We start from the raw sequence: 25,925 nt of genomic DNA, 5'->3' as shown, positions 1-25,925 counted from the left end.
GCCCTGTCATTCCTGAGAGCTTGGGTTTCATCCTTCTCAACATCACCCAGTGCTTTTCTCTCTTGGCTGATATTCGCCGTGTAGCATGTGCTGTTTTTCTTCTATTATAATGCCACATTAGATCACTTGAAACATTCCTATAAGATCAGAATGAAGGGCGCATTGACAATTGAGAGACTGTCTTTTCCTTGCCAGGCTAACAACATGTCTTGCGACCAGGTACAAGGCACAGAGACAGGTAGTCACCAAGGATGGCAGACTACCAAAAACATTTTTTGAGATGACTGACAATATGGACTTAATTGATATTTGGCGAACAAAGAATCCCTTGGGTAGAGAGGGAACTTTCTTCTCTGAAGCCAAAATGACATGGAGAAGAATTGACCAAATCTGGATAACTAGAGGACTGGCTCCTAAGATTCGAAAAGTGGAAATTTGCCTTAAAACTTGCTCCGACCATAATGCTGTGAAAATGGAGATGAAACTAACACCAACTGGTTCCTTCAGATGGAGGATGAATGACACCTTGTTTAGAGACGAAGAGGTTACCAAGAAGGCCCAAAAAACCTTGAGAGACTATTTTGACATAAATATGAACACTACCATTGAAAAAAGAGTAATCTGGGACGCAAGCAAAGCGGTTATGAGGGGGTTTCTAATTCAACAGAACGCAATAAAGAAGAGAACTCAAAATGAGAAAAAAGACAAAATTTTGGAGAAAATAAAAGAGGGTGAGAAGAAACTGAAAGCGAAACCAAAGTCACAAGAGATTCTGAGAGAAATAAAGTTATACCAAGTCCAATATATGAAAATGATGAATCAGGAAATAGAATGGAAAATTAAACAGATGAGACAAAGGACATTTGAATCAGCTAATAAATGTGGGAAACTGTTAGCTTGGCAAATGAAAAAAAGACAAAAACTTAACACCATTACTAATTTGGAAGTGGAAGGAAAGAATATACAGAATCCAGTGGAAATTAGAAAATGTTTCCAGAGGTACTTTAAACAGTTATATACACAAGGGCCACAGAAAGAGATGGATATAGACCAATTCTTAAAAACAAATCGATTACAAAAAATCTCTCAAGAAAACAAGTCAATGTTGAACTATAAAATAACAGAACAGGAGGTAGAAGGTGCCATCCAGAATATGCAGTTGGGCAAATCTCCAGGGCCGGATGGTTTAACCTCAAAATACTATAGATCTTTGAAAGATTGGATAATTCAACCACTAAAGGAGGTTTGTAATGAAATTTTGGAGGGGGGAAAAGCGTCAGAGTCGTGGAAGGAAGCCTACATTACACTTATACCGAAAACTGAGTCTGAAAAGACACAACTTAAGAACTACTGCCCCATATCCCTGCTCAACCTGGATTACAAAATTTTTGCAGATATTTTGGCTAAAAGATTAAAAAAAGTATTAGTGGAGGAGATACATAAAGACCAAGCTGGCTTTCTCCCGGGCAGACACTTGTCTGATAACACGAGAAATATAATTAACATTTTGGAAAAACTGCAAGTGAATATTAATACTAAAGCAGTCTTAATATTTGTAGATGCGGAGAAAGCTTTTGATAATATCTCTTGGAGTTTTATGAAGAAAAATCTTCAGGGGATGGGGGTTGGTCAAGGCTTTGAAAAGGTTCTCGAAAATTTTTTAACACCGATTTAGAAAGAGAGGTTTCAGAAGGAGACAGGTTTAACACTGGTTAAGAAAGTAAAATACCTGGGGGTTAATACGACCACTAAGAATTTAAATTTATTTAAAGATAATTATGAGAAATGTTGGTCAGAAGTGAAAAAGGATCTAGAAATATGGTCAAATCTGAAGCTTTCCTTGCTAGGTCGAATTGCTGTTATAAAGATGAATGTATTGCCAAGAATGTTATTTTTGTTTCAATCATTGCAAATTTTGGACAAAATGGATTGTTTCAAGAAGTGGCAGAGACACATTTCTAGATTTGTCTGGCAGGGCAAGAAGCCCAGAATAAAATTTAAAATACTAACCGATGTAAAGGAAAGAGGTGGATTTGCCCTGCCAGACTTTAAACTCTATTATGAATCAGCAGCATTTTGCTGGCTGAAAGAATGGCTGCTTCTTGAGAACACAGACATTTTGGATTTAGAAGGCTTTAATAACGTTTTTGGGTGGCATGCATATCTGTGGTATGACAAGGTTAAAGCTCATAAAGCATTTAAAAACCATATTGTCAGGAAAGCATTGTTTAATGTCTGGATAAGATATAAAGACTTACTTGAAAACAAAACCCCAAGGTGGTTATCACCGATGGAAGCGAAGGCTCAGAAAAAGCTCAATATGGAGGCCAAATGGCCGAAATATTGGGAGATTTTGGAACAAGAAGGAGACAAATTGAAATTGCAGAGTTTTTAGAAACTAAAAGATAAAGTGTGAGACTGGCTTCATTACTATCAAATAAGGGAGGCTTACAATCTGGACAAAAAAATTGGCTTCCAGGTGGAAAAATCAAAATTGGAAACAGAACTGTTAGACCCCAAAACTAAGATACTATCAAGAATGTATAACTTGCTGTTGAAATGGAATACGCAGGATGAAACGGTTAAATCTGCTATGATTAAATGGGCACAAGATGTTGGACATAACATGTTTGCTGACTGGGAACAGTTGTGGACCACAGGTATGAAATTTACTGCATGTAATGCCTTAAGAGAGAATATTATGAAAATGATATACAGGTGGTACATGACACCAGTCAAGCTTGCAAAAATCTACCATTTGCCCGATAATAAATGTTGGAAATGTAAAGATAATGAAGGCACATTCTTTCACCTTTGGTGGACGTGCCCAAGGATTAAGGCTTTCTGGGAGATGATATATAATGAAATGAAAAAGGTATTTAAATATACCTTCTTGAAGAAACCAGAGGCCTTTCTCCTGGGCATGGTCGGCCAATTGGTGTTAAAGAAGGATAGAACTTTTTTTATGTACGCTATAACAGCAGCAAGAATACTCATTGCAAAGTACTGGAAGACACAAGATCTACCCACGTTGGAAGAATGGAAGATGAAAGTGATAGACTATATGGAACTGGCGGAAATGACTGGCAGAATCCGAGACCAGGGAGAAGAGTCGGTGGAAGAAGATTGGAAGAAATTTAAAGATTATTTACAGAAACGTTGTAAAATTAAGGAATGCTAAAATGATGTCGGAATGAAATGAAGCGGTTTTAGCAACAATGTTAAAAAGGAGCATGTAAAAATGGATTGTTAATAGATGAAAATATAAAGTTATAATATGTTAAGACAAAGAATTAAGATAAAAACAAAGAGGGAAAGGATTTGCTGAATTAACCATTCGAACTGGAATACAAAAAAGGGAGGTGTGAGGAGGTCAGGGAAACAAGTAAATGAAAGGCAAGACATGGAAAAATGGATTTATTTTTAATTGTTTTTATTTCCTCTGTATTTTGTATCTTTTGTTTTCTTTTTTCTATTTCTTTATTACTTCTGTAATTTCTCTTGAAATTTTAATAAATATCATTTAAAACAACAACAACAACAACATGTCTTGCGACCAGGAACAGCTTAAACTATCACATGAGCTAATGTCCAAGCATGAATCAACAGGTGTTGGCTATTTGGAGAGTCCCGCAAGAAATTCATTATTTAAATGCAGTGAGTATATCTCAGAATAGCAGCACCAATGTAACTGGTTGCACAGGAGTGCCAGCTTGGCCCCGTGGCCATGGGTGCCATGCAGCTTGTATGGCCTTGGCACTGAAATGTGTGGGTTCCCATCCTCTTTGTGGGGAATTTTGTAGGTGCTCAGCCATGCAGGGCCTCAGGAAGTTGGCACCCACGGGTTGCATACTTGATAAGATCAGTAAATAAGTTACTGAATATATGATTCTGAATATGACTGTTAACATATCTGGTGGTTTTAATTAATTGCTCTGGAAATGCGGCAAAAGAACAGCCCCACAATCCGTTCAGAATTAATCCATTCTGTGAGTTCAATATGTGGCCTAGCAAGAAGCCCACATGATATGTGAAGACAACGATTGATTCAAAGGCAGGTGCAGAAAATGTAAAACATACCTAACAACAAAATATAGTGAATTTGGAGGCTTTCATTCTATATTTTCAACAGACAAAACCAAACAGGTACCTACATATTCTTGATTTTTTTAAAAAAATTCTAAATAAACACCTGCTATTATATCTCTTTTTCACTAAGTGAAAAATATGGGGTGATGGTGGTGGTTTTCTTCCAAACGGAAGAGCACATCCCTAGGTTGCTACAATTAAGTTAAATGAATGTATATATCCAAAGCAAGGACATAAGTATCAATATCTGGTCACATTAAGTTTTGATGGTTGAGCCCCATATCTTTGGCCCAATCAATCATAACTGATTTTACCTCCTCATCCTTCGTGCACCATTCCAATAATATCTTATACATTTTTGCTAAAATCTTGTAGTCATTATTCAGTATTTCTGTCTGAAATTTTGATTCTTTATCAGCAAAACCCCTCTGATTTAGATCTTTTCTGAACATGTCATTAATTTGAAAAAAGTGCAGCCAGTCATTCACATAATCCTTGACTTCTTCAAATGATCTCATTTTCCATTTTCCTTCGCTTTTACACATTAACTTCTCATATGTCACCCAACCCCCTGTCATATTGACTTTCTTCACACTCATCGCCTCCAACGGCGACAACCAATATGGAGTTTTTTGTTCCAACAAGTTTTTATACCTTTCCCACACTTCAATCAGAGACCTTCTTATAATGTGATTTTCAAAACCTTTATGTACCCGTTTCTTGTCATACCACAAATACGCGTGCCACCCAAATCTATTATCAAAACCTTCCAGATCTAACACACCCGTGTCTTCTAATTTTATCCATTCCTTCAATCAACAGAGGCAAGATGCTTCATAATACAATTTCAAGTCTGGCAGGGCGAAGCCTCCTCTTTCTTTAGCGTCTGTCAATATCTTAAATTTTATCCTCGGCTTCTTACCCTGCCAGATATACCTTGAAATTTCTTGTTGCCAATTTTTAAAAATCAGAGCGTTGCTGTAAATCACTTACACCTTACCTGCTTCCCAGTAATAAATGAAGGCTATTTTATCTACTGTTGACCTGCTTCTGTGTGCTATGCATACATACATACATAGTGTAAACGTTTTGAGCTTGTTTAATGTTTTGCTTTGGAAAAAATTAAGCACGCTCATTTTTTAATATGAGCACACATACCTCGACTCCTCCATGTATATGGGAGAATAATACTTGGTGGGTGCTCTAGAAAGTATCACATTTTATTATATAGCTTTTCATAATTCTTTCCGCAAACTATGGGGAGAGCTAAACCTCTTGCTGTGCCACGTGGCTGAAAAGCAAACCAGCCATTCAAAAGGAGAGTGAGCGTTCATTCCGTCTACCTTTGTTAAAGTCACACCTCATGGTCTCAAAGAGCAATTTCACCAGCTCAGTCTTCCCTCTGGCCACCATGGCTTTGGAGAGCTCAAGCACCTCAGCTGTGTAGTGACGACACACCAGCCTAAGCTCCTGCTGCACTCGCTGTTTGGGATATTTCTCCTCAGCCTTCTTCACCCACAACTCTACTTCCTTCATCAGCATCTCTGTATTCATCCTCTTCTGACTGAACAAGGTAAGCAGCATTTCCATTAAGCAACGGAAGCTCTCTGTGTAAACAGAACCCACACCATCCAGCTCTATTGCCTGCTTGAAGCATTCCATGGCATTCAGGTCTTCATTTTTTATCCGAAGGCATTTCCCCCTCAGCAGCTGGATTTCAGGCAAAACATTCCCCAGGTCTAATTCCATGGCTTTAGCAAAGAACACAAGGGCATTGTTCACGGCATTTTCATCTACAAGTAAAAGTTCCTGCATGGCATCTACTCCCATGTAGTAACATACCTAGAAGAGCAGTGGATGGGCAGGGAGGGAAAGGAGGAACACTCAGTATTTATTTAAACAAACATGTCAAAAGAACAAAGATGGCTTACAGCTTGCAGAAAACAAATCCATAAATGTTCACTGTTGAGTAACAGCCAGAAAATACATTTTTTAATATAATGGTAATGAACCATAAAAATTTTTCTTGAATATCTTGTACTTTTTTTTAAAGCACGGGGGGGGAGGGGGACCTGTGGCACTCCGGTAGTTGTTGAACTGCATTTCCTGCCAGCAATGGCCAATGGTGAGGCATGATAGGAGTTGTAGTCCAGCAACATCTGGAGGGCCATAGATTTCCCCTCCCTTTCTTAAAAGCTTGTAGAGTGAGGCTGTGTGTTAACAGTGAGGCTGTGTAATAACAGAGTTATAGTCAAGAAGCCCCTGTATGATCAGTCATTAAAGAAACTAAAACAGGACCTCAGTGACATTCAGCTCTTCATTTTTTATCTGAAAGCATTTTCCCCTCAGAATGGGCAAGTTGAGGGAGAGAGAGCACCCCACAGAGACAAAGCTATTCCAGGGCAACGTCAGGGCTTTACATAGGTCAACACCACTGGAACCTTGAGTTGGTTAAGTAGGCTGCTAGGCAGGAACTTTCTATTAAATTAATGTATTATTTTAGAGAAGGCAACAAAAGATTCACAAACTATGGCTACTTCAACAAGGCTTCCTCCCAAGCACCTGGCTTGTGGGTGAGTCACACCAAATAAAACCATAGCAAGTAGTCGAACTAAAAGTTCAGAATAGCTCCTTATGTTGCCCATCCCTTCAGAGATCCATGCACATACAGGAACTTCTCTAGATGTTACTAGTGGTTAAAAATGGATATGCTCTCATCACATTCTGATTACATTTCTGAGATCTCTCTAGAATTAACACTCTAAAATTAAATAATTAAAAAGTGCAATGCTAACAATGTTTACTCAAAAATACTATTGGATTCAAATAGCGCTCGCTTCCAAGGTACTGAAGTTAAGAATGCAGCCTTAGTCCTGTTAAATCCTGAATGAACAACAACACTTTTATTATCATACAGATGAAATAAAGTGAAGACAATGAATATGTCTGGACCAGGTGGTTGCTTTCACTCACCTGGCCTAGGTCAAGGTAAGTCTTCAGACACGGATGCACCTTCATGACGTTCTCGAGATCAGCTTTGGCATCAGAGAGGTTTCTCTGGTCTGGCATTCCTCCCAGGCCCATCTTCACACGATCCAAATCACGCAAATATAGTTTAAGCAGCATCTAAAAATAAAGAGCTATTAAACTATTTTTTGCCCTCCCCTCCTTACACATTAGTTTGTATGACTGTTCTCTATTCCCCAACCTCTCTTGTTAAAAGGGTCTCAGAGCTTGGAAAGACCCGGTGGTACCATCAAGGTAGGACTTTGGGGCTGAAGTGTGGGGACCCCCCCCCCATTCCTCAGAATGAGAAGGGGAGGCTTCAGACACAGCAAGGCTGACTCACCACATATGGATGTAAGTGAAGTAATGCATACGACCATCTGAAGCCCCCTCCCATAAGTCCATTAAGTTCAGAGTCTAAATCAGTAAATTACTGCCTCTGCCAGATACTGCCCTTCATTCACTTTTAATTTGTATACCACCTATAATTACTATACACAAGGTGGTTTACAAGCTGAAGAGGTAACAAAATGGACAACAAAGATTGCATACTTAATAACAATCTGATCCAATACAAAAAAGTCACAATAACTTTAAAATAAGCAGCTTATATCAAATAGACACAGATATTACTAAGCTAGATGGACCAAGGCAGGTTCATATGTTCTAACAGAGTTGGTGGCACTGGAATTTAAGCAGTGCCCTCGTTACGAGAAGTTGCAAGAAGAGACTTTATGTTTATGCAGTTAAACCAAAATAATTGATGCTGCCCAGATAGGCAGCTGCATTGATGGCTTTTCAGGAAGCACAATGCTGACAGACACCACCACCCCTGCCCCTATTAATACAAAAAAACAACAACCCCCAGCTGGTCTCCCATAGCACTTGTATGTTACAAAGGCCTTGTTTTTAAAGGAGAAATACATACCTTGGCACGCATGCAATATGCCTGCCAGTTAAGTACTGGATCTGGCAGCACATCTAAGGCCATGTTGCAGACTGCCATTGCCATCTCTTGCTTGCCAAGGAAGTGGAAGATTTTTGCTAGGCGGTTCAGAACCAGTGGGTTTTCTCTAGCTATCTCTATTGCCTTAAAAACAAACAAATCCACAATACATTGTTCCATTAGTGAACTTCTCCTTGCTCTGTTGAACAATGGGCAATGAAAGGAGAAATTTATGTGTCAACATTCAGCTTGGCCGCCATTGTACATTATGCCCTTTGGAAGGACTGAAGTGTGTGAGGACGTGAATTGAGGCGGCACCTTGCTCTGGATGAGAAGGAAATGAGCAAAAGAGGGTATCTCTTCCCTTCTGTCAATTACAGCACTGCCTTATATATATCTACTCATAAGCAAGTGGTAGCTGGCACCTATTGGAAAGGGGGGAAGACAGGGAAGCCAATAATAGGTACACCCAGAGTCAACGAATTCTAGTTTTGTGTTCATCCTCAAGGGTAGAAGGGGTCTTTGTTTTATAATACATACATCCATAATTATAATTAGCACCACTTGAAACACTCACAGCATTAACACCCCAGCAGATCTTGCTTCTCCACTGGCCACAGCTTTGGATCTAGCACAGGCCAAATACATCTCTCTCTGCAGCTTCTAGCTTCAGCTTTGCAGCTCCACCCACTCTGGCTATTGTTCTGCTAGCAGCAGGGCAGGGCCAGATTAAGATAATTTAGAGGGCCTCCATATATATCTTATTCAAAATATAAACAGTAATAAACAGTAAAATAACATTTTATCTTTCAAAATGAAAGAAAACCCACAGTAAGGTGGAAAACAATGTTTATTTTTGTATACTTTTTGTATACTTTTGTATACAGTACTTCCACTTTATTTATATTTGACAAATTTTTCTCCTACTTTTTCTAATTGCAAAGTCTTTGATCAGATCCTCAAAACTAACCTTACACAACACATCTGCTTCTAAACTTAGTAGAAATAAGGCACCCAGCCTGCCTTATTGCATAGTTGTTCTGTTGGGATTTTTGATATAAGGTACTTCAAGTGAGAAAATGGAAGCTCAGCTGAGCAATTGTGACTATTAATGTTAAAAACTCATCCAAGGAAAATTTCTGTGGTGCCCCCCCCCCATTTTGCTTAATGGTTAATCCAGCCCTGCAGCTGGGTGAGGGGTGTGTGTGAAAAATCTCACCCATTTGTTTTATGGTACAGAGCAACTTCTTTGATTATGCTAAATCATGGTCCTTAACTAGCCAGGTAAAGCCATTAACCTGACAAAGGAACTGGTTTGGAAAGCTTGTTCTTATGCATTCTACCCCCCCCCCCCAGATAGGGGCCCATGGTATCATCCAGACAGGACCCCCCCCCAAAAAAAAACCCCAACAACTCGTAACCTACTTTTCCAAAGCAGTCGAGGGGATCTGTCCCAGAGTACCCACAGTCATGAATAGCCATAGGGGTATCTGAGAAGGAATATTTCCTTTCAAACAATATCCCAAGATAGCACCAGGCCAAGGCTAGAAGAGAAGGAGGACAGAATTGAAAGCAGGGCAACATATTACAAACGGCATTGTAAATTCTACTCTACCTTCTCCAAAGCAATTCAAAATGATTTACAGACAGTTACTGAGGTTGGGTTATAGTAGAAAAGTTCCAAAGGAACATTTTATGCCAGCTTAAACCAAGCACTGAGGTTTACCAGCTGATGAAACAAACTACTTGTGAAAATAAAGAGTAGTTTGCCTCACTGGGCATGGAGATTGCAGCAATGAAGACTCAGTTGGACGTCTTCTAGCTGAGCTGAAGAGCCCAATTACACACACCTGGGTTGCAACAGTCTTCTGGGATGCAGAGCTGCATGTGTGAATTACACATGTAATTACATGTTTTTGATTGTGCAAGTGACTTCTCCTACCTCTATAATGTAGGCTGGAGCACTTCAGGACTTGCTGAAGCAAAACCAAGGTTCTGTTGAAGGCTGGCAACCTTTTTTCCTCATCATTGCCCTTGTTCATCCACATCACATCCAACCTGAAGTGAAGAGAGAAAAAGGCTATTGTGATTTGTTGTTCTGCATATACAGAGCTCTAAAACTGGCAAGCAAATGATTTACTCCAAATGCCACTGTTTTACCCCCATCCAATGGGTTTGGCAGCAATATTTCAAAACAGTTAATATAAAATACAAAATACATAAAATGCAATATATAGTTCCCCAAAATAACCACCATCTGCTGCAAAATAACCCTTTGCAGCGTTTCTCAACTGGGGGCCTTAAGGATATTCCAAGGGGGGCACAGGTGAAAGTCATGTAAATGGGGGGCCACAGAGAGTAGTAAGAAGTGAAGAAAACAGAGGAGTGACTGAGAAAAGAAATTTTTTTTTAACAAGAACTTTAGAATTATATGTCTATAGTAGTATAGTACCCCATATAGTGAGCTCCTGTTGCTCGGTCCCAGCTCCTGCCAACCTAGCAGTTCAAAAGCACATCAAAGAACAAGTAGATAAATAGGTACCGCTCTGGTGGGAAGGTAAACGGCATTTCCGTGCGCTGCTCTGGTTCGCCAGAAGTGGCTTAGTCATGCTGGCCACATGACCCGGAAGCTGTATGCCGGCTCCCTCAGTCAATAAAGCAAGATGAGCGCCGCAACCCCAGAGTCGGTCACGACTGGACCTAATGGTCAGGTTGCCTTTGCCCCATATAGTATGATTAATCTTTTTTAAAAAATATACCATTTCTACTTCAGTTATAGGAAGGAACACTTGCTATAGCTAAGCCATTGGTTGTAGCCAATAGAAGGCTTTTTTCTAGGCTAGCTGCAGTGTTGGGAAACAGCTTTGGGAGTGGTCATTAACTGGGGAGGGAAAGATTAAGGCACATCTTGTTTTTAAAACTTGTCAAATGTTACGCCCTATACAGTAATGAATGATGCTTTGGCAAGTCTTTCTGCAAAGCATTGTTCTTTGTCCTTTCTAATTTTCATGTTCTATATTGTTGACACTGTGCTTTCCATGACAATTGATTTATCTCTGATTTTGTAACAAAACCCCTTTGATGTAACATAGGGAGGAAAGATCGTGGATCAAAATCTCTGTGGTTGTCTTTGATCTAATGCTGATTGGTTCATAGTTCTGTATGGTGCAAGGTGCCTACCAGCATAATATATGAAATACAGCCAACAAGAAACATAGCAGAAGTAAATGGAAAACAACCCCCCACCCACTCAACCTAGCCTTAACAACAGTACTTACGCTCATTCAAAATCAGTATTTCCCTGTGCGCTATGGTGGTTCTAAGACTGTAGTGCTGATAAATTAGGCCCTAATCCACAAATGCTTAACTCTAATAATAGTGCAATAGTGCATCTACTCAGAAGTAAGTCCTACTTCAGTGGGGGTTATTTCCAGGTAAGTAACTTTCCTTCCAAGGCTAAAAAGGTAAAGGGCGGTTTTGTTTTGTTTTTTTGCTGCAAAGTCCACTCACCCCTCTTAGTGCAGCAGCGTTATGGGAGCACCAACGAGGGAACTGGAACAGCGATGCCCTTCCTGGATCCTAGCCTGCACCCGGCTTTGGCGAACAGGGATGCAGGCTAGGGACTCGTGCTGTGCCAGGGGGCAGAGCCAACTGCTGCCCCTCCTGAACCTGCCCTCTCCCTTTCTTTTTGCAACTGAAAGTGATATGCTTCGTGTCCTGTTGGGCCTTAACTCACTCCAGATGTTCTTGTGTGGTATAGTGGCCTTTGCCAACCTGGTGCCCTTGAGCTGTTTTGAACCATGACTCCCCATCAGCCATGCTGACTGAGGTTGATGGAGAGTTGTAGTCCAAAATAGCTGGAAGGTACCTGCTTGGCGTAGACTGGACTACAGCTCTGGACTATGGATCAAACCATGTAATTCTGGGAGGTCTGTGATCAGATGCCCTCATGGAGCTCTTGCAGTTATGAATAACGGTAAATACGGCCACAGGATTCCTGATTCAGATCAGGGCAGCAGTGTTAGGGTTTTTTGTTTCTTGTTTAACTCTTTTCTAATGCTGCTTTCCTGACCTGAATTGCTCCCCCATCACCTGCAACTTGTCCCTTGTGAGACAAATTTCAGTCAGTGTAGGGGAATAGGACATCATAGGACCACACCTCTGATCCAAGTCTGGCGATGGCAGAATTTATGAGTGAAAAGCATGCTGGGAATCTGATGCAGTGATGTCTAGTTGGGCCACTCAGCCACGAAACTCACTGGCGCTGGAGCAAACAGCAATCCGTAGAAAACATGAGTTGCCATTTGCTAGGGCTGCCGCGCATCCAGAATTTCCTGGACATAGTCAGAAATCACTGAAATGTCTGGGAAAATCAGGACATATGGCAGCCCACGCCGGTAGTGTAGATTTTGGCGAATTTAATTAAAAATAGCTCAAAAACTACGGCAACCCTACCATTTGATCCAATTCAGCAGTAAATATTGGGTTTTCCTGGGAAAAGCACTGGGCTATTTTTTTTTAAAAAAGCACTCAGTCAGGAACCGGGGAAGCACAGACCTGTGCCCAAGAAAGCATGGGGCAAAAAGTAAATGTGGATAAGCCCTAAGTGCATCCCATCACAAAAAGTTCTAGACTTGCCCCTCAGAGCCCATCTTGTTTCTGTTTCCTTTGAGGTGGCTTTTCGTCCTGATTCTTGCCTCACCTGATGTGCAGGGTGGCCATAGTGAAGTACCAGCTTCGTTTCTCCTCCAAAGGGATCTGAAAGAGGGAGAGAGAAGTTCTTAGAAAAGCAGTATTTGCCTCCCTGCAAATACATTTTAAAATATCATTGCCTTCTATTTATTTTCCAACCATTCTTCGGTTGTGGAATCCAAGGTGGCATTCACGTGGTTCCCAAGCAGTGGCCACCCAACCAGCCACCTGCTTAGCTTCTCTAAGGTGATGGGCTTCAGGTGCCTTCAGGTCTGTGCTGAACACCAGTTGCTCCATTAAATCAAGGACTTTGGCAGCTACTCCTGTCCTCGCCATGTTCAATAATGTAATATTAATAATGCAATGCATATTAGGAGAGATGCACATTAAATGGTGACAAGAAAACTACAAACTGATGCAGGAATGTGATGAAATGAACTTAAGACTGGGAAAATGGGAAACTAAGAGAAATCAAAACTGACCAATTCTTTCATTTCTAGAAGTAAATCCCACTGATATCAGTTGGATTAATTCCAAGGAGCACAATCCAGAGAACATATTCTTTTTCTTGTCTCTCTGTGTGTCTGTATATATGCTGATATATACACATTGATTCACATTCAATTGATTATTGATTGATTGATCAATAAACAACTCAGTCTAATTAGCTAAGATTTATTTAAGTGGGTAGCCATGAGTAACAGGAAACGGGCTGTAGCTAAAAGAAGCTCTGAGCAAAACAGGTAGAATAGCAACATTTTTCTGTGACTCAAGGCGACAATTATTTTCTGAAACACTTTTGTCGTTACTAGTATGGTTAGTTTGATGTCCCTCCCACTGCTGCTGCTGCTTTCTCTAATGTCTTAAGAAGTTTGGACTCTGCACAGTTGTAGTTTAAACATAAATATAGCCCTGCCCCTCAGTGCAAACATTTTGCTTTGACAAACAGTGCTCCAGTTCAGCCACCTGCATATTCCCTGTTGACTGTTGCTGCAGGGGATGACAAACTGGGTGTGCAAAAGGTTGCACCTTTGTTTGAACATTCCAAATAAAATATTTGAATTGGCCTCATCTTTGGTTATGTCTGGTTCTTTCTTAAAGCCACATGTCTAAAGCATCTTAGATTTATTTTTTTTAAAATTGATCAAGGTTGCGCCCAGTTACAGAATCCTTGTTTAAATTTACCCCCTCCCCTGTGGCAGCATGCTCCTCCCATCTGGGAGGATACCAAACAAGCCCCACCTCCACCAGTGATCATAGCTGTTTCCAGTCCTCCAACTTTTTTAAAAAAAGATTTTTTTATTATTTTCTTATTACAAAAATTGTACATGCATATCATAAAACATGACATGACCAACCAAAAAATGAGTCACTAGAGGGGTAGAATTCTAAACATATGATTTTAGAGTGCATAATAATGAGGTGATTAAGTTCCTCCAACCTTTCCCTGTGATTCTGAAGCCACATTTTCAAAAGAACCTAAAGACCTGAAGCTCCTATGCAGCACTGTGCTAGAAATGTGAGTGTCATGCCCTGACTTTGTACCTGTGTGTCAGCTTCATGGTGGTGAATGAGGGTAGCAGAATGCATTGCCCGGCTGGCAGCTGTTGCTGTAACCTGATGTGTCTGAGCAATGCCCCAGAAAACTATCATGGGCTGGTTGTGACACATGTGCAAGCCATTCTATAGGCATTTCATCTGCTGCAAAGACTATGGGTCTGACATATTTCCTAACAGGATGGTTATTAACCACACACACATACAAAAAAGCTTCAACCATCAGGTCAAATGCCTGCTGGAACAGAACAGTCTTGGTCAAGCAGTGAGAAGCCAGGGGAGATAGAGAGCAGAGACAGCTCCATAGGAAGCTGCCTTGCACAGAGTCAGGCCATTGGTCCATTTAGCTTAGTATTGTCAACACTGACTGGCAGCAGCTCTCCAGGATTTGGGACAGGGGCCTGTTTGGAGATGCCAGGAACTGAACCTGGGACCTTCTGCACGCAAAGCAGATGCTCTCCCTCTGAGCCACCTCCCAAAGCAGGGAGCTTCACAATCAAACTGAGGTGCCATTGAAGCATAGCAGGACAAAAGGGCCTCTCAGCCCTCAAGAGGCCATGAGGATCTAGGGCTCTCATTCTAAAAGTCGGCTTATCAATATTATCCATTGGCACCTCCTTTTGTTTGCTTTTGCACATTTGTGCAGGATTAGGTGTTTGCAGTGGCGTAGCGTGGGTTGTCAGCACCCGGGGCAAGGCAAGTAATTTGCACCCCCTAACCCGTGGATTTGCGCCCCCTAACCCGTGGATTTGCGCCCCCTAACCCATGGATTTGCCCTAACCCCAGATGTTGCGCCCGGTGCGGCCCGCCCCCCCTGCACCCCCCACGCTACGCCACTGGGTGTTTGAAGGCTACAAGTGGTTTAAATGAAGCGGTGGTTCTTAATGAGAAGAGCTTTCTCTTGGCCTGACTCAGCTCTCAGAGGGGTTGTTTCCCTCCAAAATAGCCTAGCAAGCTAACTGGAGATATCATTGCTGCTGTAAGAACAAGCACCTTTCCCTACACAGATCAACAGCTAAGATGCCTAACCTACCTCACAGGGTTGTTGTGGGGATTAAATGACGAGGGGGGAGACCATGGATGCCGCCCTGAGCTCTTTGGAGAAAAGCTGGGATATAAAGGCAATAAATAAATAACAACATCTTATGCAGCACCCACACTTCTAAAACATTTGTAGACAACAGACGGGTATGGTGCGCCTTCTGAAACAGAAAATGAAAAGGTGTGTGTGTGTGTATTGGCTAGTATCCCTCTTCCAACGAATGACCCATTGAATGGCAAGTGACATCAGAAGGTAAAACAGCCTGCCTACCTGCTTCCCATAAGCAAGAGCCTTGCCGTAGAGAGTGAGGCCTGCAGTCAGTTTCTCCATCTTCTCTTCTTCATTCACCAGCCCAACGTCGAAGGCGTAAGCATAGCCCTGCTCAGCCAAGCAACGGGCTGTTCTGAGCTGGGGGTCCCCTTGCGGCTTGTGGTCTTCTGAATCCAAGCCCATTAAGAGGGAGAGTCTTTTGGTGCACCTAGCCTCTTCTTGCTCGTTGTTCAGTCTATCATAAACGTAGGCGAGGTTGGCCCAAGTGTTCAGATTCTCAGGGTCCTCCTGAGAGATGCAGAGGAAAATCTCCTTGGCTTGTTCCACTTCTTCCAGGTAGAAAGAAAAGACCCCAAGGAGGTTTCTGATGGCATACTGCTGGAAGCCAGTTTCGAGCTCTAACTCATAGGTTAGGCTTTCTCGTTTCAGCTTCAAGTCTCTCCCTTGGAAATTCATAGGTGAAGAAGACTCAAAGTTCAAGTTCATATCTAAGTGAAAGTGACCTGGAATGTAATCCATCTCGTCAATGAGAGTATCAATGTCCACCTCGGCTTCTTCCATTTTCACGTTGGAAAGAGTATCAACCACTCCAGGCTCTCTCGAACAGCTACTTTCCCCTGTTATTTTTCCATTCAAGACGTGGTTTTTTTGTTTGTTTTTTACTGTCCTGTCGGGGTATTTGCCTTTGGAAATCCTCCACCTCTTTCTCTACCTGTATTTCTGGTTTAGCTGATTCACATGAAGTCTGGGAAGGGAGGAGCAAAATAGAACGCTTGTCATTCCACAGCCAACCAGCTGGTTCAGGGTTCTCATTTGGTCAGTGAATCGCAGAAAGCAAAGACAAGAACTGCTCAAGCAACCCCTCATTTGTCAATAAAGGAGAAAGCTCCAGGTCCTGGAAGGCTACCGGTGTATGGCAAATACAGTGATCGGCTCCTTTGAACAAACTTGCATTTCAAGTACGTTATTAACATGCCTTTGAAAAGGCTAGCAGCAGGGAGAGCAAATGGTGCTTCACCCCAGCTACCCATAATGCCAACCCATTACAAGAAATGCTTTAGAATGTCAAGTTTGGAACTGAGTGGGATGCAACCTAGTACAAACCATATTGTTGCACAGCACTCCAATCTCCGAGCAGTGCAAGATCCCAGAGTTTCCGGGAACTTGCCCAGGGTTTGCATTTCCTTTTGGAAATGAGACACAGCGGAGACTCTAAACCACTGAGCCTCTTGGGCTTGCCGATCGGAAGGTTAGCAGTTCGAACCTGCGTGACGGGGTGAGCTCCTGTTGCTGTCTCATCTTCTGTCAACCTAGCAGTCTGAAAGCATGCCAGTGTGAGAAGATAAATAGGTACCACTGCGCTGGGAAGGTAAACGGCACTTCCGTGCACTCTGGCTTCCATCATGGCCAGAAGCGGTTTAGCCACGCTGGCCACATGACCCAGAAAGCTGTCTGTGGATGAACACCAGCTCCCTTGGCCTGGAAGCGAGATGAGTGCATCACCCCATAGTCACCTTTGACTGGACTTAACCATCTAGGGGTCCTTTACCTTTACTTTTCTCCAGTGCTTTTTTTCTGGACGTATGCATACCCCTAAACATTTTGTGAATCTAAGTTTAGCCTCATTGAGGGGCAGTATTTCAATAGGAGTAGGAAAATGAGAGTACCCCTAAACATTTTTTTAGAAAAAAATGCACTGCTTTTCCCTACCTTACATATCTATACACAACCTAAGCCTACAATGGAGGGGTTCACAGCATTACCGTCTCAAAAGGGCCTTGTTTCTCCCAAAGCTGCAGCCTTGGATTCAAGCAGAGATCAAACATTGTGCTCTGCCTCTCTGGCTGTCCAGCCTGCAGCTTAACTTTTAGGTCACATTGCACACACTTTCAAGTCTAATCTCTGGTTTTTGTCTTTCTTACTATCTAAGAAGTAGGAAAGGAGGGGCCCCACCCATTTGTCACCTGGCACAAAACCCCTTTTCTTGGTTCTCTTAACGGCCTATCACCTAAACACAGGAAGCTAGTCTGCCTTCTATTTTAACACTTGCTGGGCCCAGGGGTTAGAATGGGTCTGGGACTTCCGGTGCAGCACGACCTCGTCGCAAGCGGGGATTTTACCGTGAGGGAAATCCCGGGCTATTTGAGAGGATTAGGGGTGCTACAGGACGCAGTGGCCCCCCAAATTTACCTCTGGTGGGTGTCCAGAAGGGCAGGTTCCCGGCGAGACCAGAAGCGGAAAGCTCGGCCGTCAGGTAACTTCGAAAGAAGCGAAGAGAACGGCGGAGCGGAGTCGCGGGTCGAGGGAAGCCATTATCTACCTCCGAATAGCGAAGCCCCGAGCTTGCCGAGGAAGCGCTACGCTCTCAAATTAAAGAAATCCGAAGCTAAATTATCTACAAGCTAATTTGAACAACAAGGAAGCCCTGGAGAGGAAAAGAGAAGCCTGCGGAGTTCAGCTTTAGCCGAAATCAACTCCGACGCAGCACAACCAGCAGAGCTGGAAAGTGAAAGTGAGTTACCTTAGCGGATACTGTTTCTCTCCCATAAAAAACTGTTTAAAAAGTAACTTCTTATTAGAGACATTATCAAAATAAGGGAGAGCAGAAGAGTAAATTGTATAAATTGGAAGTCCCCGGTGTAACGGAGGGAATAAATTGAGAGAAGGAAAGCTCCTCCATTTTCGCTTACAGAATAAAAGGCATAGAAACGGAAGAGTAGGTTCCGACGCCATTAAGAACTTACAAGCTCAGCAAATAGGAATAATACTAAGAATAAGAACATTTGGGAACAACTTTTGGGAACAACTTTTGGCTACTGTAAAATACATTTATTTTTGATTAGTTTTGCTCCTTTTTCCTTTTTTGAAATCTTTGATATAGAAGAGTTTGAATTGTTGGAGACATATATATAAACTGTTTCTTCCCTTCCCCCCCCCCCCCATTGGAACAACGAGATATTAATGAGACTCTGAGACCTCTAGTGGCTGAAGGAAGACAATACAAGTTGTTCCTCATTTTTGTCCTTTTTCCTCTCTTGTTTGTACTTTTTACTTTTTCAGTCCTCTTTATTTTTTATCCCTTACTGAAGGACTTATCACCTCTTCCAACCTGTCGATAATTGAAGAGTGGCTAGAACAGCGGACATTGGACATTGGTTACAAACTGGGTATTTTAAGTATTTCGAACCAGAACTGAGTTATTTTCTACCATGGCTGAAATTAGATATTGAATTGCCTTGCTATTATTTTTTCCGTTAGTCCTGGAGGTGTACCTCATAGACTGCTTCTGAATTTGAAGATCTCCATCTCTCTTTCTTTATAACTCATTATAAAGTGGAATAACCTGAGTAGAGGCAAGAAGGTGGATAGGAATGGACACTAAATTGATATACAGTTATATTAGAGATTATTGATTGCAAGAGGGTAAAGTTGGGAGGTGGGAGTTGAATCTTAAATAACCAGAAGTGTAAATCCGAAATTGAATAATTGAAAAAGGTTAAATTGGTAAATTCTGAGGGATTGGCAAGAGGTTACTATTCTTATTGGTGGGATTAAATAGAATAAAATGTCTAACCCATTGAAGAAGGGGACTGATGGGGGGACACCTGCGGAGAGGAAAGGGTCTAAGCAAGAAGCAGACTTCAAGGCTGATATTCTAAGAATGTTTGCAGAAATTAGACAGAGCGAAAAGAACCTAGAGTCTAAATTAGAGCAGGTAGACAACAAAATTGGGAGAATGGATAAAAAATTTGATGAAACAGTTAAGGAACTGAAAGGTCAAATTAAAGAAGTGTTTAGAAGGACACAATCGGTAGAAGAGGGATTGAAGAAGACAAGATTGGAAATAAAGATGTTAAGCGGGAAGAAGAAAGGATAAGGGCAGAGATGTTAGAACTAAATAAAGCACAAGAGGATATGAAAGATGTAATAGCTATGAATGAATTACGACAGAGGGAGGTTAATCTGAGATTTAGAGCTGTGTCAGAGCTACAAGGAGAAAATATTAAGGAGAAATTGATAAAAGAACTAGCGCAATGGTTGGACCTATCAATAGAAGAAATGGCAAAATCAGTTCAAAACGTATTTAGAATGAGAGTAAAATCAACAAAAACAAAAAGATTTACAGGAGATTGTCTGATTACATTTAAAGATAGAGAAATGAGAAATATGATCCTACAGAAGAATAGAGAAAAAAGATTGAATATAGATGGGAATTTCATAATTCTTTTTAAAGACATACCAATTAGACTACTTAAATGAAGAGATCCCTATAAAGCTCTGGTACAGACATTGAAGAGAAACAACATTGAATTCAGATGGGAGTTCCCAGAAGGAATTACATTCATGTATAGAAGCAAGAGACACAGATTGACAAACCCGGAAGAAACGGGGAAATTTCTGAGAAAGTATAAAGAATTAAGACCAGAAGCAGAAGAAATTAAAGGAGCAGAGGGAGGTTCACCAGGAAAACAAAGACCAGAGGAGGAAGAGGGAGAAAACGGAGGGTATACAGAAGAAGAAGAAGAGGAAGAAGAAGAACTAGCTAAATTATAGGGACTTAAATTAAATTTATTAAAAACTTGAAAATTATGATGCTAAAAATCTGGAACTGGAATATTAATGGGATGAATGAAAAAAAGAAAAGGAATAAAATTGAACAGTATTTAAAAAAGAAAAACTTAGATATCATTTGTTTACAAGAGACACATGTGGCAAGGAGACATAGGAAAGTGCTAATTAACAAAAGATTAGGGAAAGAATTTGTATCTTCGGATAAAGAGAAAAAAAGAGGAGTGGTTATATATATTAAAAACAAAATTGAAGCCCAACAAATTTTTAAAGATGAAGAGGGAAGGATAATCGCGGTTCGAATTAATTGGCAAGGAGAAAGTCTGATTCTAGTTGGGATCTATGCGCCAAATGGAAATAAGACAGAATTTTACAAAACCCTAGAAGAAAAACTATTTGAATATATGGATCAGAAAATCATACTAATGGGCGACATGAACGGGGTAGTTTCATTAGAAATGGATAGACTTAGAGAAGGAATAAGTAAGGAGGGGAAGCTACCCAAATCTTTTTTCTCAATGATAAAAAATTATAATTTGATGGATATTTGGTGTCTTAGACATCCGCTAGACAAACAATTCACTTATTATTCCGAACCGAACCAGTCAATGTCAAGAATAGATCAGATCTGGATCTCGAACGAACTGATCCCAAGGACTCAACAAATAGAAATCCAGCCGAAAGTAATTTCCGACCATAACCCAATAGAATTCCAATTGAAAGGTTTTGAGGAGAGAACCTTTAGATGGAGATTAAAAGATTATTTTATGGATGATCAGAAAATAGTGGAAAATGCGCAAAAGAAGTTAACAGATTATTTTGCTGATAACTGTAACAAGGGAACAAAGTTAAAAGTGGTATGGGATGCAAGTAAGGCAGTAATGAGGGGGTTCTTCATACAGCAAAATGCGATTAAGAATAAAATTAGAGAAAAGGGTAAAGAAGAAATCCTGAAACAAATAATGGATAACGAACAAAAATTAATCAAGAAACCAAATAATTTGAGAATAAAAGAAAACATTAAGGTTTTACAAACCCAGTTTGCGGTTATTATAAATAGAGAAGTGGAATGGAATATTAAGAAATTGAGACAAAAGAACTTCGAATTCTCAAATAAATCAGGAAAGTGGCTGGCATGGCAAATTAAGAAACGAAAGGAACAAAGTACAGTAAACAGAATAATATCAGATGGAGAAGAGATAACTAACCCGAAGGGGATCAGAAAGGGGTTTATTGATTACTACAGAAGTCTATATAAAAATAAAGAAAGAAATAACTGCAGGAAAATAGAAAGATTTTTGAAAGATAAAAAAGTGCAGAAGATCCCGACAGATAAAAAAGAACGATTGAACACCCCAATTGAAATAGAAGAAATCAACGAGGCAATAAAAGATTTAAAAAGGGGAAAAGCCCCAGGGCCGGATGGATTCACCGCGTGTTATTATAAAGAATTGAAACTTATATTGATGACACCACTAAAAGAAGTTATGAATAATATCTTAAGAGTAGGAGAAATCCCGGAAACATGGAAAGAGGCATATATTACATTTATCCCTAAACAGGACTCAGACTTAACACAAGTTAAAAACTTCAGGCCGATTTCACTGCTAAATACTGACTATAAAATATTTGCAGGAATTTTGGCAAAGAGGATGAAGAACGTATTATTAGAAATTATCCACAAAGACCAGGCAGGCTTTCTTCCAGGCAGGCAGATGAAAGACAATGTAAGAAATATAATTAACATCATAGAATATCTATCTGCCAGGATTGATAAGCAAGCTATAATGATGTTTGTCGATGCGGAGAAGGCGTTCGACAATATAACATGGGACTTTATGTTGAAAAATTTAGAATATATGGAAGTAGGTAAAGAATTCTTTAACGGAATAAGGGCAATCTACACAGAACAAAAAGCAAAACTGATTATAAATAATGTAGTTACAGAAGAAATAAAAATACAGAAAGGAACGAGGCAGGGATGCCCGCTTTCCCCACTATTATTTATAACAGTGTTAGAAGTGCTTCTAAACTCTATTAGACAAAATGAGAAAATAAAAGGAGTGACAATCGGCAAAAGAGAATACAAGACTAAAGCATTTGCAGATGACTTGGTAATCATGATGGAAGAGCCAATAAATACAGTAAAAGAAGTAATGGATGAAATGGAACAATTTGGAGATGTGGCAGGGTTCAAATTAAATTTAAAAAAAACAAAAATGATTGTGAAAAACATGGATCAAAGTGTAATAGAGCTAATACAGCAACAAACACAGATTGAGGTGACTAAAAAGGTTAAATATTTAGGAATATGGCTAACTTCCAAAAATATAGACTTATATAAGAACAACTATGAGTCAGTATGGAATGAAATAAGAAAGGACCTGGAAGTGTGGGGAAGAATGAGACTGTCATTTTGGGGCAGGATTTCCACAATTAAGATGAACGTGCTACCAAAATTGCTATTTTTATTTCAGACCATCCCTATAATTAAGGGGAATAGAATTTTTATAGAGCGGCAAAGAGTGATATCAAGATATATTTGGCAGGGCAAAAAACCTAGAATTCGATTTAAGCTGTTGACAGATATAAGAGAAAGGGGAGGCTTTGCCCTGCCAGATATGAAACTTTATTACGAGGCGTCGTGCCTCTGTTGGCTGAAAGAGTGGATTAAACTAGAAAATAATGAACTTCTTGATTTAGAGGGGTTCGACAATAGATTCGGATGGCACGCTTACTTATGGCATGATAAAAGGAAAGTACACAAAGGTTTTGAGAACCACATCTTCCGAGGTCCTTTAATTCAAATATGGGAGAGGTATAAAAACCTACTAGAACCTAGAATTCCACACTGGCTATCTCCCCTGGAAGTCATGACTGTAAAGAAATTAAATATGAGAGGCAAATGGATAACATACAATCAACTATTATTTAGGGAAGGAGGCAAATGGAAATTGAAACCATTTGAGCAAGTTAAAGAACATGTACATGACTGGCTGCATTACTTTCAAATCAATGAAATGTTTAGAAAGGAGTGTAAAGAACATGGGTATGCAGATAAGGACTCCAAATTTCAGAGGGAAATTATAGACAATGATGGAAAAATCTTATCCAAAATGTATAAGTTGTTGCTTGAATGGAATCTAAAAGACGAAGAGGTAAAGTCGGTAATGATACACTGGGCCAGAGATGTGGGTCATAACATACAATTTGAGGATTGGGAAAAGCTATGGAAAGAGGGTCTAAACTTCACCGCATGCATGCAACTAAAAGAAAACGTTATGAAAATGTTCTTCAGATGGTATATGACACCCACAAAATTAGCAAAAATGTATAAGACAAGCAACAGGTGTTGGAAGTGTAAAGATAAGGAGGGTTCCTTCCACCATATGTGGTGGGAATGCAGGAAAGTGAAAGACTTCTGGGAAAAAATATATAATGAACTCAAGAAGATATTAAAATACACATTTAAAAAGGAACCAGAAATTTTTTTACTAGGAATTTTAGGAAATGAGATAAAAAGAAAAGATCACAAATTTTTTCATTATGCGGTGACGGCGGCAAGAGTGTTAATGGTTCAGAAGTGGAAACAACAGGAAATACCGACTGTAGAAGAATGGAGAACAAAATTGTTAGATTATGCTGAGTTAGACAAATTGACAGGAAAGATCAGATATATAAGAGACCAAATTTTCATCGAGGACTGGGGGAAATTCGTGGAATATCTGGAAAGTATAAGTAATGGTCAGATAACGCTAAGGGGATTTAAAGAAGCACTGTGAAAAATTATGAAATATTGTCTAAAGGGAATAAATTGATAGATATAAAGAATGTCAATATAAAACTAAGAAATGCGTAATTTAGATGATGGCTACGAATGATTTGCGGAAAAGCTGAAGGAAGTCTAGGAAAAAAGTAAACTGTGAAACAAATGATGTGAACTAATTTGTTTATTGTTTTGATGTAAATCAATAAAAATTATTTTGAAAAAAAAAAGAATGGGTCTGGCACCCAGTTTAACAATATCAGCTTTGATTAAATGCTAACACTTGCTGGATCCAGGGGTTATAGGAGCCTAGCACCCACAAACTCACAGAAATATAAAAGACAAATTACCATTCCTTGTTCCTTTTCCCCTAGGGGTGGGAAGTTCCAGAGGTAGTCTTGGGTTTCCTTTGGAGAACCCTGGAGATTGATGGTGTCTTCATAAGAATTTTATTGCTTGTATTGTGAAGACAAAAACATTCCTTCAGCAGCTAACCTTGCATCAGAGTGCAGCCGATACAGCCTCAGATTGCACCCCCATTTACCTACCTCCATCTAAAACAGGGATGGGGAACTGGATCTGTCTATCAGGTGATTGTACCTTCAGGTGTGAAGGAAAAAGCTCCCTTTGCAGCTGGAGCTCCTTAAGAAGACTCTACCTTTGCCTCCCTGGCTTGAATTCAAGCTGCAGCTGCAAATAACGAATCAGAAATGCGCTCCTGGTTTTTCCTTTGCAGCCAAGACTTGGCTCTTTTCATATTTGGCATCTTTTGAAAGTGCCAGTTTTCCCTACCAAGGAAGAAATGAGGACCTCATGGCTTGAACTTCCCCTGCTTGATGTCATATATGACAGCAGACATGGGAAAGGTAGGTATGGCTTGGCAGTCCAATTTCTGAGGCCTAGCAGGCCTGAATAGTTCCATGGGCTGGAGGTTCCAAACCACTGATCTGAACTCTCAGCCACACTACCATCACCACCAGGCTGGGATGTGAATAGTTTCGGTTATCGTCCTTCACTGCTCCCAACAGCAGAGTGTCTAATTCAGGCATAGGCCCTCCAGATGTTTTGGGACTACAACTCCCATCATCCCTGACCACTGGTCCTGTTAGCTAGGGATGATGGGAGTTGTAGTCCCAAAACATCTGGAGAGCCGAGTTTGCCTATGCCTGATCTAACTGCATGTGTGAGGAGATGCCTTTCTCCCAGTGATTAAAACACCTGGTACTACCTGGTCATGGTTGCTGGGGAGCTCTCATGGATGGGGGTGCTAGTCTCCTCTGTGGTCCCCACGGAACCTCTGAAAAGCAGCAGTTGAAACTGCCACATCAGCTGAGGCCTGGAGAGGGATAACTGCCACTATCACCTCCCCACCCTGAAGTTTATAAGTCACCACTACCTTGTCAAAGAACCTCGTTGTTGTATTATTTTGTACTATTATCACCTTTCAGTTACTGTCATCTAGCCTGGAGGCCACGCAGAAAGGTCTTCAGAATATATATATAAATATAATATAATATAATATAATATAATATAATATAATATAATATATACAAATATATAGAAATCCTGGTGTATCATAAACATATAAATGATTCTTTATTTGCTGCAAAACTGGCTGCAAACTACAACTGTTTCTCTGCCTCTCCCTTTAGCTGAAAGGCGTTGGCTCCTGAAGGTTGGATGGAGGGGCTGATCCTTCCACATGTCACGATCAAGACAAGTGGTGACAGTCCTGAAAGAGCAACCGTTGTACACCACCTCTCCCACTCCCTAAACCTTTCCCATATTTTTACTTCAGCTTGTAGTGCGAGATAAACTGTGGAAGACTCTTATCACCTGGACATGACCTAAATCACAACAATGTCCTTTTGTACCACATGGGATTTCTGGCACTGAACCACCACAGGTGCCTTCAGCACCAAGAAATCCTCATGAGCATATCAGGCTGTCTGAAGACCTGCTCCTCCCAGCCACTTGGAAACAGAAAG

The 25,925-nt window shown here is 40.5% G+C and overlaps 1 protein-coding gene across 4 annotated transcripts; it reads right to left on the bottom strand.

The window, feature by feature from the left end:
* Positions 1 to 3: 3 nt before the first annotated feature.
* TTC22 (tetratricopeptide repeat domain 22) lies at positions 4 to 25,910 on the bottom strand. Of its 4 annotated transcripts, none has more exons than XM_083619375.1 (9): positions 25,166 to 25,271; positions 15,603 to 16,347; positions 12,744 to 12,799; positions 9,984 to 10,099; positions 9,467 to 9,585; positions 8,024 to 8,185; positions 7,063 to 7,215; positions 5,433 to 5,931; positions 4 to 137 (listed from the first exon to the last, which is right to left on the bottom strand). In XM_083619375.1, the coding sequence occupies exons 2-9, from the start codon at positions 16,161 to 16,163 to the stop codon at positions 118 to 120; spliced, it is 1,686 nt and encodes a 561-aa protein (XP_083475501.1). In that variant the 5' UTR covers positions 16,164 to 16,347; positions 25,166 to 25,271; the 3' UTR covers positions 4 to 117. The 4 variants fall into 4 exon arrangements, with proteins under 4 accessions (XP_083475501.1, XP_083475499.1, XP_083475500.1 ...); XM_083619373.1 differs by lacking the exons at positions 4 to 137; positions 25,166 to 25,271 and adding exons at positions 24,288 to 24,392; positions 25,774 to 25,905 and having other exon boundaries at positions 4,097 to 5,931; XM_083619374.1 differs by lacking the exons at positions 4 to 137; positions 25,166 to 25,271 and adding an exon at positions 25,774 to 25,910 and having other exon boundaries at positions 4,097 to 5,931.
* Between the last annotated feature and the right edge of the window lie 15 nt (positions 25,911 to 25,925).

Source organism: Podarcis filfolensis (assembly GCF_964270895.1).
Source record: "Podarcis filfolensis genome assembly, chromosome: 6".
In the NCBI taxonomy this organism is placed as follows: domain Eukaryota; kingdom Metazoa; phylum Chordata; class Lepidosauria; order Squamata; family Lacertidae; genus Podarcis; species Podarcis filfolensis.
The sequence above is the reverse complement of the archived record's forward strand: the minus strand, read 5'-3'. Positions and strand labels throughout refer to the sequence as shown.

Coding starts and splice junctions, on each gene's coding strand:
- TTC22 (XM_083619374.1), bottom strand. CDS start 16,163: ATGGAAGAAGCCGAGGTGGACATTGATACTCTCATTGACGAGATGGAT. Junction 7,216..8,023: donor CATATTGCATGCGTGCCAAG/GTATGTATTTCT, acceptor CTTTATTTTTAG/ATGCTGCTTAAACTATATTT. Junction 5,932..7,062: donor CTTACCTTGACCTAGGCCAG/GTGAGTGAAAGC, acceptor CTGCTCTTCTAG/GTATGTTACTACATGGGAGT.